Below are 14,357 nucleotides of genomic sequence, written 5' to 3' on the forward strand. Positions count from 1 at the left end.
TTTATTTGGTTACTGCAACCCAGTTTTGAACGTGGATGCAAAAATTCTGTTCAGCATTAGACCTAGCTGTAAAGGAGGATACCATGAGATCACTACAGGTCAGGGAAAATGTCAAAGGACTTGGTTTAGACAGCTTTGGTCAGGATTCCCTTCCGTACTTTCTGTGGTCCCACTAGTTTTTCTCCAAGGAAAAAGTTTGGGGACACAGAGTAAATAGAGCCAAAGCTAAATGTTATGCATGTAATTCAAAAGAATAAGAATAGAGTGGTTCACAAAATTTCAAATATGGGTCTTTTGTTCAGATGCATGCATTTCACGGTCGTTAAAAGAAAACCCTATCTGAAGATGATGAGAAATAGATTGAGCTTTCCCTCCATTCATCACAAAACATTCTTTCTGAGCATTGCTCTGAAACTTTAAATGAGAGAATGAAACTTTTTCCACACTTGGAAACAGGTTGTATATAGAGGGCAAAGGTCTTTTCTGTTCTATCAAGACCCTGGCACGTGAAACTGAGAAAAACAGACTGAACCGATTAGCTATCCAGAGATTAGAGAAAGCGGTGCCGTGTTTTTTTGGTTTCCTTCGTCTTCAGGGCAGAGTTTTTCTTACCTTGACATGACTTCTGTGTTTCATTCACACTCCATTTAGTGTCATGAAATAACAGGATAGAAAGAGAAGGATGGGAAAGGAAATGAGCTTGCCCTCTTTTGGCTCCTAAGAGTCGTGACCCTGAAAACATTTTCGTGACCTTAGAAACATTAGAGAGAGCTGAGAAAGCAAGAAGTGGGGGGGGGGGGGGGGGGGGACGGGTTGTGAGATGAGAGAGGCAGCCGCAGAGCACATGCAGGACTCCGCGGGCAGTCAGGATTTTGTTGTTCAAGTGGCTTAGGACGCAAAGCAAAGGGGGTACAGAGCTTCCAGAGGAGGACTGATAAAGAAAGTCGTGGGAGGTTAAGGCAGATTGGTTTGCTAGGTTTGTTACAGGTGAGGAGCGGAAGGGCAATGAAGAGAAGGAGCATTGCAGGGGCTGGCTAAAGAAATCGGAATTCGTTTAGGGTTGAAAAGAAGGTCATGCACAATTCCTGCTCACAAACTGAGGACACAACAGCATCAGACACCATAGAGAAAAGACGGAATAAATACCAACATTGCCTTTGTCCTGAATAATAAAGCCTTGCATTGGTCAGGAAACAGCAAAAGGATGGGAACAAATGACTAATGAACGGACAAAAACAGGAGGAAGCATCTCTTGACGCTCCCTACAGGTAACCACAAAATTCAACAAGCCAAGGACAGGAGGATGATATATTCCACCTTCTGAGTTAGAACTTCACCTGTATCCTGATCTCTACTTGTTTATATTTATTCTTCTTGTCTCCCAGTTAAATTCGTGAGAGCAGGACATTTTACTCAACTTTGGTATCTTCCCATGGTACTGAGGGCCAAGTGGGTATTCAATAAACACTTGGTTATCGAAGCAGAAAAGGTATTAAGAACCGTGCTGAAATCTTGTCAAGTTTTTTCAGTATAATGACCATTAATACCCTGAATTCATACCCTGTATTATACAGTGAAAAATGCCTACTTCGTTCTAATTCTATCACAGCAAAAACATTCTAACTGTACAGCCCTTTAAAGACATTTCAGTCGTTCTGCCAGAAGGAGAAGAATCAAATACAGCAGGCCTGACATAGCCAATTATTTTTATAAAGTGGCAGAGGGGCGGGGTGGTGGACGTTCATTTTGATAAAGATGATTTCTCAATGGCCCGCTGTCCTAACTAGTTTATCAACCAAAATTACTTTTACAGAGAGGTGTAGAGGATGGGCAAAGGGATATGTCTACTTTTCCCCTTACCAGCTGGGGGTGTAATTCTCAGCCCCTGGGCTCATCAAAGAGTAAGCAGATTTGAGATCCTCTGAGATAACACACAACTTAAAACTTGCTATTCATGCTTCAGATGATAAAGTTGGAAAGAAGACACTGGCGGAACACCAAAACAAAGGAAGTCAGCAGACCGTAAATGGGAGCGCCCGGAACCAAACCCTTCTCACTAGGCTAATTTTTTCAATCCATTACTCAAGTTCATATTGTACTGTGTATTTTCCTCATATATTATACATTCATGCCGTTTGGATTCCTGTCCTCTAACATTCAAAAGAGATGACCTGTGAGATGGTGGAAAGAGGCACAATGAACGTATATGCAATATTAAAAAGCTCTGTTTTCTAATATTTATAAAGCGCAATGAAATAATTTTAGAAGACCTTCAAATAGGATGACAAGTGCCTACACGATATTTGACGAGTTAACTTTCAAATGGGCCCCAGTGCATTAAACAAGAAGTGGAATTTCAGGTAGAAGTGATTGGTGCCTGCTCTGTGCTGCTTTCGGAACCATTACTTTCACCATTATGAGTTGGAAGGACTTGGCTAACATTTTACTCACATTCCTAAAATCTTCAATGACTACACTCATGGCTCTAAGGAAATCTAGGCTTCAGATTCAAGATCAGATTAAACATAAAAATCCCAACCATTTCTTCTTATTATCTGGTGGCTTAAATAAAACTAGCAACCTCTTCCCCTATGACCCACCCCTGGCCCCCCAAATACATTCCTGATTTTTCTCAGGGGCTTAGGGGGAAAAAAGTAGGAAACAAAATTTAAAACCAAAAGATATAAGCTTTTTTTGAGTTGACAGGCTTTTTTCTTTCTTCTTTAAAGAAAAGTTTCGATCAGCTGGCTTTACTTTTGAGATACATTTTGAACCTCAGAATATAAAATCACCACGCCAGATCATTTCAGCCTCAATATATCTCCTGTCAGGGCTTCAGCTGTTATTAATACACCCTTGTTTTTTGTGGCTTTCACTTACGCCTACTTTCATAAATGGCTCTAGATTTCTCGTAGAGCTCATATGGGTCAGGCTTCCTTGGGTCAAAGGCCTCTGTTGAGTCAGGAAATGAACTCCTGTGAAGGGCGGGTGGGAAGGGCAGGTTCTGCGGTATGGCCGGAGCAGATAGACTCGTTTGAGGACTGCCTTGATTCTCCCATCGGTCTGTCATCTGGAAAGTGAAAGAGAACAGAGAAAATGACTGACAATGAACTCTTTCTTGCTGTTTCCCTTGTCGCATACCACAGCCCTCACCTTTAAGTTTGACTTTCTTGCCCTGTAGACTTTTCTTTCACAAAACATTCAAAACTTTGGTATAAGTGCCTTGAGAGATTCTATTTCTATATAATAAAGCAGCACAGATGGTTATAAATATATGTGTTGCCTGACTTTTGAATGTAAACTTTCATAACCTTGTCACCTACTAGCTAGTAATTTTCAGCAAATCACTTAATCTGTCAGTCTGTTTTTTCTCCCTATAAAATAAAGACAATATGTATCTCAAGATAATTTATCTGTCAGTGCTTATGACTGTATGGTATTGTTCCTTTTCTAAGATGGCCCCAATTCATTACACCATTTTTACTAAAGAAGAAGATGAAGTCGTCTGCATGCATCCATTTGATACCTATGCACATCCGAAGCACCTCCTACACTTGAACATTCAATCACTTTCCTCACAGTTTATAAGTAATTATACAACCCTTTGGGATTTTTGAATTGTTCAAAAATCTTCTACGAAGCCTCATTTACTGCTGATCTGGTGGTTTCTTCTCCAAAATGCGGCTGCTGCTACCATCATAATTTATTAATGGTCTGTAGAATACTATGCTCTTTCATATACGTTACCTTCTTTGATCCTCACTATAGCCCCGTGAGGTAGAGCAGGGACTCATTCCTTTTTATCAAGGAGAAAGCCGCGTTCACCGAGATCACCTGTTTGCACAGCCAGCTTCAATAATCAGCTGATTGCTCATTCAAACTCAACTTCAGCTTTTCTGCTTTGACTAAACCTGTTGTGTGCAGAATGATATTAGGGTACCCTCTTGTCTAAAATTCTGCACTGGCTGAGCGTGGTCCTCAGGCCGCTCTCGAGTGGGATACAGTGGCTCCTGAGGGCCCAGGTCCTGATTCTCTCTCTTGTATCCACTGACGGTCTCTCCTCTCATTCCCTGTAATCCATCAGGTTCTCTCCAGCCTCTGAACCCTTGCATACTTTCTCTTTCTGCCTGCAAAGTTTACCCATTTTCCACTCTTCCATCTCCCATCCTCATTATACCTGGATACTAGATTCAGATGAGACACCTACTCTAGAAGGCCTTTGCTGACCATTCCTGATCTGGTTACTTGTCCCTTCTGGGTGCTCCCACAGCACCCTCTACCTACCCCTCACACTCAACCGTAATTGCGAGTCTACCTTTGTCTCCGCAAATAGATTATGTAGGGGACAGAGACTGCAGGGGATGCAGTCTCTCCCACTGTTGTATTACCAATATATAGCAAGTGCTCAGAAAATGTAAATTTAGTGACTGAATGAAATCATCAGTAACATATGGTCACTTGTTCTTTCTTTAAAACCAGTTTTGATACACACTATTTTGAGCTTGACAGGATTATAACTTTCGGGCCCCTATTGCACTGTCCTGCTTCTGTTTTCATGATGGCTACACTTTGGTCAGGGCTCCAAAGCCAGCTGTCACCTATCAGTGATAATGTTTTAAAGGTAGAGAGGATTTGAGGTACTATGTACTGTGTCCTTGTGTAACACAAAGGTCCCTGTGACCCACTTATGTACTTGGGACTGTGGCAGGGGTCAGGTAAGCCAGCAAACTGGGAAAGAAATGGGTCATTGACCCTTCTCTCAATAAGACTGGGGCTACAGTCGGAATGTTTGAGGTCCCTCAAAATTCCTATGTTGACAATGTAACACCCAAGGTAATATTACTAGAACGTGGAGCTTTGGGGGAGATAATTAGGCCATGAGGCGACAGCCCTCATGAATGGAATTAGTCCCCTTATAAAGGAGACCCCAGAGAGCTCTGTAGTCCCTTCTGCCAGGTGAGGTTACAGCAAAAAGATGGCCATTTAGGAAGTGGGCTCTCACCAGAAACTGAATCTTCTGGTACCTTGATCCTGGACTTCCAGACTCCAGAACTATGAGAAATAAAGTTCTGTTTTTTATAAGCCACCAGTCTATGGTATTTTATTATAGCTATTGGAAGAAACTAAGACAACTGGCTTCATTTTAATTTGTTTTCTATATGGGCTACTGACCAAGCTTTCGTTTGAACAAAGGTTCTATAGCTAACAAAGATGGAAAACCCCTAATATTAAACATAATCTCTAGGAACATAGAGAGGTCCAGCAGCTGTCAGTGGCAGACCCTGGGTCAGAAACCAATCTATAACTATAATGGGAGTGCTATTTGCAATAATAATACATTGAGGGGAATAACTGGTAAATTTGTTTAGAGTTCTGGCTAATTTTCTGCTCAGTGACTCTTTTGCTCCCGTTTAGTAAAAATCTTTAAATATGCGCTTCATAATTCATTTGAAAGCAAAATTTGCCTACGAAGCCATGGTGGGTTCCTTTGATCATCCATTGTCTGTGCCTTTGCTATGACAGGAAGACCCACATTGTGGCTAAAGGCATATTTTTTTATTTTTCACTTTAACTGACTTTAGGCACCATGTGGGTACATTCTGGCTATGACTTTCTCCCTTCTGTTTCCAAACATAAGATACTAAATTCTAAAAAGTAAATAAATTAGAAGTATGGTCTGAATTGCTGCAGTATCCCACTTGTCATAGGGCTTCAGCAAATGTCTATTTCTTTCTCCCATCTTCCACGGAGGGTTATCTGATTCCTCCATAAGTCTTGCTGGTATATGCACTGTCCACGTGCAGTCATTGGAGCAAACATGGTTCAGGTGAAATATTAGTATTCTAAAAAACATTCTGAAAACTACAAAATAAATAACGCTTTGGGCACTGTTTGGGAAAGTTTCTGCGGCAGATTGACAAATTCTACAATTTCTATAGCAGAGATGGAGAAATTCACTGATTCCAGTTCAGGCTTAGTAAAGCATTCACAATGTCTCGCTGTGACATGCATAAACCCTCAAGTCACTCTGTCAGGGATTTGTAAGACTGTAGAGCAGAAAATCACAGCGCCGGTGAAATACTGAAAAGGCAGACTTGCAGTCCTTCACACCCCCGCCCCCTAATTGAGTTAGTTATTCCGACACAGAAGACCATGGAGCAAACCCCCTGCCCTGGGATCAGGGGGCACCCTCTGCTTTCTGGGACTGGTGTGCTGATCTGACAACATCTTTTGAAAGGTGCCCTTTGTTGACTTCTCCCTACTTTCTTAGATAGCTTGGTCTTTGCACTTTTGCTTTCTAGCCGGACACCTTGTGCTCACTTGTTCCTCTCAATCTTCGTGAACCACCTAGATTCTGATCCCATCCCCTTACGCCACCTAGAGTCTTCCTGGCCTTGACCTCTAGAGAACTGTGTTCCCTGCCGGCGTTTGCCTCTCAACAAGGCTTCTGATTGAATCTTGTCCAGTCCCAGTGGTGTCCTTACCTAGGCTAATATTTATAAACACCTAACTAGAGTAAGAAACATGAAAACAAAATCATTTTCTTTATATGGCAGGAGCCTTGTATCTCTGTTGGCCTTGACGAATGAGTGAATGTCTAACTGTATGAAAGGATAGTCACTGAAGTATCAGTGGACAGGGTGGACATACAGTCCACAACGGGATATCAAAGAGTAAAACAGAAAAACCTGATCATGGTGTGGTTAATATTAGTTTTTTCACTCCACCTTCTGATTCTAGGATGCACACTGGGAACAGAGGGCTTGTGAACAAGGCAAGTTGTCCTCCCCGTGAAAACTCTACAAACTGTTTGCTTCCTGTAGAAGCTGGGGTAGCCTGAACACACCTCCTCAGGATTTTAGGGCAGGGCTGGGAGATGAAGGCTTTTGGCTTGATTCAGTACTTGAAGAATGAACTTGGATTCCTTCCAGATGGAGAGACTGAGAACCCACTATAATTAATGTATTACTTGCTAAACAGAAGTGACTATCTTTTCTTTTCTTTTTTTTTTTTTTTTTGCGGTATGCGGGCCTCTCACTGCTGTGGCCTCTCCCGTTGCGGAGGACAGGCTCCGGACGCGCAGGCTCAGCGGCCATGGCTCACGGGCCCAGCCGCTCCGCGGCATGTGGGATCCTCCCGGACCGGGGCGCGAACCCACGTCCCCTGCATTGGCAGGCGACTCTCAACCACTGCGCCACCAGGGAAGCCCCAGAAGTGACTATCTTGATGTGGATTAGCTTAAGGTGTGGATCAGTAGGACGGAACAGTGTCAGGAAGTGACACAAGACTGGGAGAAGGAGAGACCTCACTCAAGGTAACATTTCCTTATCCTGACTAAGGATGTCATCAATCCTCTTTCAGAGGAGAGAGTGTATAAATCCAAATACAGCGGGTATGTGCTTATATATATATTTGTTGAAGTGAATAGTTTTGCAAACTACCTTCATTTCATAGGGTGATTCATTTATTAAGGGTTTATGCATGGAGGGTCTGCTTTCTAGGATGACAATAGTTTATACTTTTGAGCATGTAGAGGCTCTGCTTTAAGCACGTTACATGGACTAAGCCACAGACTCTTCAGAGTAACCATATGAGAGGAGTATTATTATCATCCCCATTTTATAGATGAACTTGAAATACTGAAAGCTTAAGTAGCTAGTGGAAGGTACGATAGCTAGTAAGGAGAAGAAGCACAGTTTGACTGTAGGCAGTAAGCCTTCAGAACCTGCACCCTAAACCATTATACCACACTGCCTGTCATCACAGTCCCGAGTCTGAAGAGTTTCTGGTGGATACATGGAGGATGTTAAATTGACAGTCGTCTATCTTCACTTAGCCTAGGACCTGGAACTCCAAGCCTTGGCTTTTGTAGGGATGTATAGGTTCAGGATTAATTGTAAATTAAGTTCATAAAACCTTTTTTTGGAATTATTGAGTACGGATGTAATTACTGTAATGACAGCAAATGCTGTAATTATGCCAAATGGTATCATTTGTGTAAATGTGGTGCCTATAAGGAAATCACTAGATTGCATAATTGTAGCACCAGGATGAGGTTGCAAGAGTCCTTGTTAAATTAGATAAAGATGTGTGTAACCACAGAGCACAGATTTAACTCTGATGGTGAAAGGAAGGAATTATTTAGAGTTTGGTCAAAATAAAACAAATTTCATTTTAAATACCTCTTTCAAAATCACATGCATCACTAAGTGGTTTAACTAGGCCCAAGTGAGACCAGTTTTCCCATCTGATATTCTCTGTGGACCAGATGAGCCGAATGCTAAATGAGGACATGCTTGGTTGGAACGTTCTGACAGCTCAGCTGCTCATCACCAGCTCCGGTTTCCTCATCTGTCTTTGAGAGGAACCTGGAGCTCAGGCATATTCCAGGGCTCAATAATATTTTATTTTCACTTGTCTTCAAATAATTTTAAAGCCATGTTATTTAATTAAGCCAGTTATTGCACTTGAAAAGTATGCAAAATTATATCTCCATTTCTAAAATGAGAAAATCAAGCAGTTAAATATTCCCTCAGTAAAAGAAAAAAGGGAAGCAATTAACCCAAGAATTCCCTACTCACTGGCCAAACCAGGGGCCACTGCTGTCTGAGCTGCTTACTCTGAGAGGAATGAAAAGTAGGTGGAAGATGTGATCCCCTGAGATTTTTGTTTTGTTTTGTTTTTGTTGTTACTTGAATCACTTTGCTAAGCTCTCTTCCAGTCATGAGTTTTAGCCATTCCAGTTAGGGTCGACTATTGTAACACACTATAGAATGGGATCCCAGAAAACCAGTCCCAGGTCTTGGGACTTGGATAATTACTAGTTTCAATCTAACGGCAAGTAAAGATCATCTCTAGCTGGGCAGGCAACTTGGCTAAACTTGCCTCACAAAAAGATTATTAAAATACCAGCCTTCTGGTACCTTAGCATCAAAATTTCAGGACAATTCATAAAGAAACTAGGCCCAGAGAGATTAGGTGATGGCAGAGTTCACCGGTTTCTGAAGATTCAGAAGCACCACTTTGAGTGATTGTCAGGTTTGGTAGGAAAAAAACATTTTTTTCACACACACACACACACACACACACACACACACACACACACATATTTAGCTCTGTATACATTAAAAAGTAAATATAAATACACAAATATATATATACAGGTAAATTTCTTGTGGACCAGACTTAACTTGCAGGTCAAGACCTCTGGGCTTATAATTTGTACTGTTTTTAAAAATTCAATGTGATAAAAACGATAGTATTTCTGACAGGGGTAAAACAAAGTTTTCTAAAGTATTTTCAGTACACCATACTGAAGAGCGTTGATGCTCATTTTGTAAAAATATTAAAAAACAGACAGAATTGTCTTTATAGGAAAGTAAGACAAGTTATTCTTACACAGAGGATTTGCTCTTTTGACATCACAAATCTCAGAGGAGGAAGAGATTTTGAGGTCACCCAATTCAAATCTTACTTAATGGAATTGTAATAATAACTAGCAGTAAAGAAGTAGAATAATTTCAACTTACAGGCTTTGGAGTTTTCCATGGAGAAAAGAAACCTGTAATAAAGAAAACAATATTTGAACTTTGAAAATATATCCCACTACCACTTACGGGTGGCATGATATTTAGATAACTGCAAGTTATTTTAAATCGGTTAATAGCAAATAACAACAACAAATTCTGCCTGGCTGCATAGTTTTTTTCAAGGGGGCCCAAATAATTTTATTGGAATTATATTAATGATTCTAGGAATATTTCCCTATTTGGCCTGAAGATTATGAAGCCCAGTGACAGTGAATAACTGTGCGGCAAACGATCAGTCACTTTACAAGCGCTAAGACTGAGTCATCCTTAGGGATTTGTGTGGCGCAGCCTTAGTGGGAGAGGGAGAGGGAGAGGGAGAAAGAATACAGATAGAAATTTAGATATTTAAAGGTTAATACCTTTGCTTAGTATAAGAAATAATTCTGCTTTATGTACCTGCTTTGTGTGGTTAAAAATCAATCAACAAGCCTTCATTAGTCCTAAATTTAAAAATAATGTATATACATATATTATGAATTAGATTCTATTATAATTGCTTATGGGCCTTTTCTCCCACTGAGATCTTCTCTAGAGCAGATATCTATTTTATTATCCCTCTACCCTAGTGTTAGCCCAATGTTTTTCATGAAAAAGCAGCTCAAAATGTTTGTTAATTGACTGACTAATGTATCATCAAGGCCAGGCTTTTTTCAGCTTATTGAGCTCTTTCAATTATCACAAATGGTGCGACAATGGGACCGACTCTGTTGTGATCCGAACGACCTTTAAGATAATTAAAAGTACAGATTCATTCCTTTTTCCTTTTTTCCCCTTTATTGTTATTATTTTATCATATACTGACCCTAGCAAGCCAAAGCATGATCTAGCATACAAAACAAAATTACTTTCTTTTCACATCACCTTGTCCCTCTTTCAACGATTTCACTCATGTTCATGTTAGGTGGTGTCTGATAAAATGCCTAATAAAAAATGGAATGTTGAAAATATGCCACATAATGTTTACAACCTTTAAAAAACTGGGACTGGTACAAAATGGATTATGTTTTTCAACTATTCCCATTTATAGGAAATATCTGAAGAATGTAGGCACAATTATCTAGAAGTTAAAGCTCAGTTATGGTGTAAATACTAACTGCATCTCAGCGCAACGTTGTGAAGAGCTGATGCTGCATTTTATGAAAAGAGCGAAAGTATGTAAATCCATTATGTTCCTCAGCTTTCCTTGAAACACAGAGCTAAATTTAATGCTTAAGTATAACAACTATCTTACTAAAGGAGATGGGTAGAACTAGCTCACTTTCTCACACATGCTGTATGTATGTTCTTGTATCTCTTTCCAACTATTAAAACAATTCTGTTCAATGTGTGGTTTGATTATAATTTAATTACAAGGATTTAATCACATCCTTTTGCATAACAGCTGAGAGTAAAACTACAGATAAATACATTTCTCTCTTTGACTCACTCTGTAAAATGCCAATGAAAACAATTTGACCACTAATTAGAAAAGTGAAAAGCACTGTGACCTATTGGCCAATTAATAATTATTTTCACTGAAGGATAAAATTTATTTGCTGTTTTATGGAATTGCCGGCACAGTTCTTTTGAGAAAAGATGTCATTTACACATTCTCACAATGTCAAAACATTCAATTATTTCCTCTACTCTCTCTGTGTTCCTCCACTTTCTTCTTCTCGCAGTGCCAGAACGGATTTTGAATATGTGCTGCCTTACATCTGTTAGGTGCTGGGAGTTTCTTAGACTTACAGATGTATTGAAAATGGTTCCTTTTTAGGGAGCTCTCATCTCCACATGGGGCATTATCTTAAAAGATGATTATTCCTCCTATAGAAAATGTATAATCATCAGACCTCTCAGTAGTGATGGTGTCAGAACTAAAATGGCATAAAAGGGACATTAGTCAAGATCAGACAAGAAGAGAGGACCGTTTAATTTGACCACCTATCATCACAGGCACTTTGGCTTCCCCTTCTTTTGAGGCTGTTTGATTCACTCTGACCTCAGACCACTGGCACACCCCAGGACTTCTTCACTGCGCCCATTATGGCAGTTTCCGTAATACGTCTAATGATGAGCTGTGCCTAGGAGGCTTTGGTCTCTGAAGCAACAGTTGCCCTTTCTGAGTCATTGTCCAAAAGAAGCTGCTTGCCTCAGAGTAAGTAATTTTAGGTAGTAGAAACAGTATCAGAATAGATTTCCTTAAAAATAAATAACTTATGTGACAGAGCTTCTCTGGCAAATCATCAATCATGCTATAAACATTGAAATGAAGATGAATAGAAAACATCTATTCTGGGTATACCGAATTTGGCTCAGTTAATTGGTAAGGTCAAGTTTTCTATCTGATTAATCTCCAGTTTTCTGGTCAACTTCATTGGAAGAGCTACATAAACACTATAATAGTGTGGGTCAAATTATTATATATTATAAATGTATGGTAACCTTTTGTAGGGTTTACCCCTCTAAGAAATCTAGTCTATTCCAATTAACATAAAAAAAAACACCTAAAACAAAATAAAAACATTTAAATCCTTATTTCTGTAATTTTTCTTTTTCTGAAATCATTCTGGTTTGACCCAGATCACAGAAGACAGGCTTGGTGTGTTGAGACTATACTTTTAGGTGTCTCACCACCTACGTTCACAGGGGCATAAGAATAGGGATATAGATAACTTTTTCTTAAGCCTTTCAGAGCTGATAGTCCTTTTTACAAAGTCAAGTTCATAAATAAGAGCTTTTTCTTTAAAATGCTAATAAAGCTTCCTTTATATTTTAGTTTATTTCTGGCCTTTATTTCACCTACTTCTACAGAAAGCGGAATATTACATTTCTCTTATGGAATTAAAATTTCTTTATAATGACTTGACCTCTGTTTTCCATACTGCTCATTTATTGAAGTGTGCTTGTGTGTGTGTGTGTGTGTGTACAAATGCAAACATTTATTTAACCCTAACTCTGAGACAACAAAAGTGAAAGACCTCAAGATACAGTTTTAAGCTAACTGAAACATGAGTAGGGACATTTTTAAAAGGGAAGAGAAAAAAATGGGAAAAGTTAGATGCAGCCAGTAAGGAAATTTTGATGCATTTAATATGAAGCACAAAATTGAATTAGATCTCTAAAATCTGTCTTCTTTAGAACAAGAAATAAAACTAAAATATATTTTTAATTCCTCATGTAAAAGCACAAGGAGATGGACAGAGAAACAGAAACAGTGCAAATAGCTTAGAGAAGAAATTCTGGTGCCTGAAAGTGCAAGAGCAGAGAAGACAACACCAACTTCATACTGAAGTTTAAATTAAATTCTATATGTCAACTAAATACAATTTTTAATAAATTACAGGAATATGGTTACCAGATAAAATATAATATGCTCAGTTAAATTTGAATTTCAGATAAGCAATGAATGATTTTGTAGTATGTCCTGTATACTGGCTGCATGCGACATACATTGCATAGGACATACTTATATTAACAATTATTTGTTTATCTGCAATTCAATTTAACTGGGAAGTCTGTATTTTTATTTTTGCTAAATCTGAACACCCTATATAGGGAACACTTTATATATGACCTGGGTAACCAGTTAAAAATAAAAACACAATAGTAATGTCTGCTGTAGGTAATATCCATTCAGTTAAGTAAAAACCAAAAAAAATTTAGAATTTCCTATTCTTGCACCCCCTCCAATGTTTTCTTGCTAGGAATCTTGCTTTGGGAGAAACCTGAGAACATTCTATGCATATCATTGGATTGTGTTGGTCACTTGTTCATTAGTAACAATGTTTGACTGAGGTCTCACCTCACGTGATGCAAACTCTGTGGGGACAATGTCAGTGTCACAAAGGACCGTTTTCAAATTGTGTGATGACTGGCTAGCAACACTGCCTTATCCCAAGGGGAAAGTTCCACAAAAGTGGCTTTTTTCAGAACCTACTTCTCCTGACACATGATACCCAAAATGAAAGAACATCAATATAGTCACTGCAGCTCTGAAGGGAGAGTCATTTGTGAGTTACATTTGCATTTGTGAGTTGTTTGGTAAGAGTCTTTTTTTTGTTTGTTTGTTTTTTAAAATCATTATTCACAGGGCCCATCACAAGATGACAAACTTTCTTAAAACCACCCCACTTCGAATAAGGGATCAAAATACAATAAAGAACAACTTAACAGAGAATCCCAACATGATATCTTCAATTTGGAATAACGTCAGGGCAACTTTTTGGGAGTTCTAGTAATTTCCCCAAACAGGACTAAATCTTTATTATGCCTCTGTATTCCGTTCGATATACTGAATGAACTACCATTTGCAGAATGCGAAATGGTTTCTTCTTCAACTGAAGTACTTGCTACAACATATGACTCTGACTTTGAAAACTATCATTAGTTTCATGTATTTTATAGAAAATTCTACAGTTACTACACATGACAGAGATGTAGAGGAAACACTTTCTATTTCTCTCTTGCTTTAAGCAACAAAAAAAGAGTAGGAACCTGTTTCAGTGAAGATGTTCATGACCTGGGTTATTAAAAGCTTTGTTCTATTTTGTTTGAAAAACAAATGTGAATGTACTTAACACTACTGAACTGTTCACTTAAATATGGTTAATATGGCAAATGTTATGTTATGTATGTTTTATCACAATTTAAAAAATAAAAAAGCAATAAAAAAAAGGAGGAAAAAAACGGAGAACAAAAGTATGCACATATCACATGAATGTGAGGGAAAATAAAGAGAGAAAGTAAGAAAGAAAATTTTTTTTTCACAGTCCCTGTGGCATCCTG

At 38.9% G+C, this 14,357-nt stretch overlaps 1 protein-coding gene across 10 annotated transcripts in view; it reads right to left on the reverse strand.

Annotated features, from left to right (window-relative positions):
- Positions 1 to 14,357, reverse strand: part of MAGI2 (membrane associated guanylate kinase, WW and PDZ domain containing 2) — a 1,357,470-nt gene that overhangs the window by 196,906 nt on the left and 1,146,207 nt on the right. For 9 of the 10 annotated variants that reach the window (XM_067746035.1, XM_067746031.1, XM_067746038.1 and 6 more), the window contains 2 exons: positions 9,531 to 9,562; positions 2,881 to 3,070 (listed from right to left, as the gene is read on the reverse strand). In XM_067746035.1, coding sequence (XP_067602136.1) covers positions 2,881 to 3,070; positions 9,531 to 9,562 — 222 coding nt within the window. The remainder of the gene's footprint in view (positions 1 to 2,880; positions 3,071 to 9,530; positions 9,563 to 14,357) is intronic. The other variant, XM_067746030.1, reaches the window with a different exon arrangement.

This window comes from Pseudorca crassidens, chromosome 8, assembly GCF_039906515.1.
Source record: "Pseudorca crassidens isolate mPseCra1 chromosome 8, mPseCra1.hap1, whole genome shotgun sequence".
Classification (NCBI taxonomy): Eukaryota; Metazoa; Chordata; class Mammalia; order Artiodactyla; family Delphinidae; genus Pseudorca; species Pseudorca crassidens.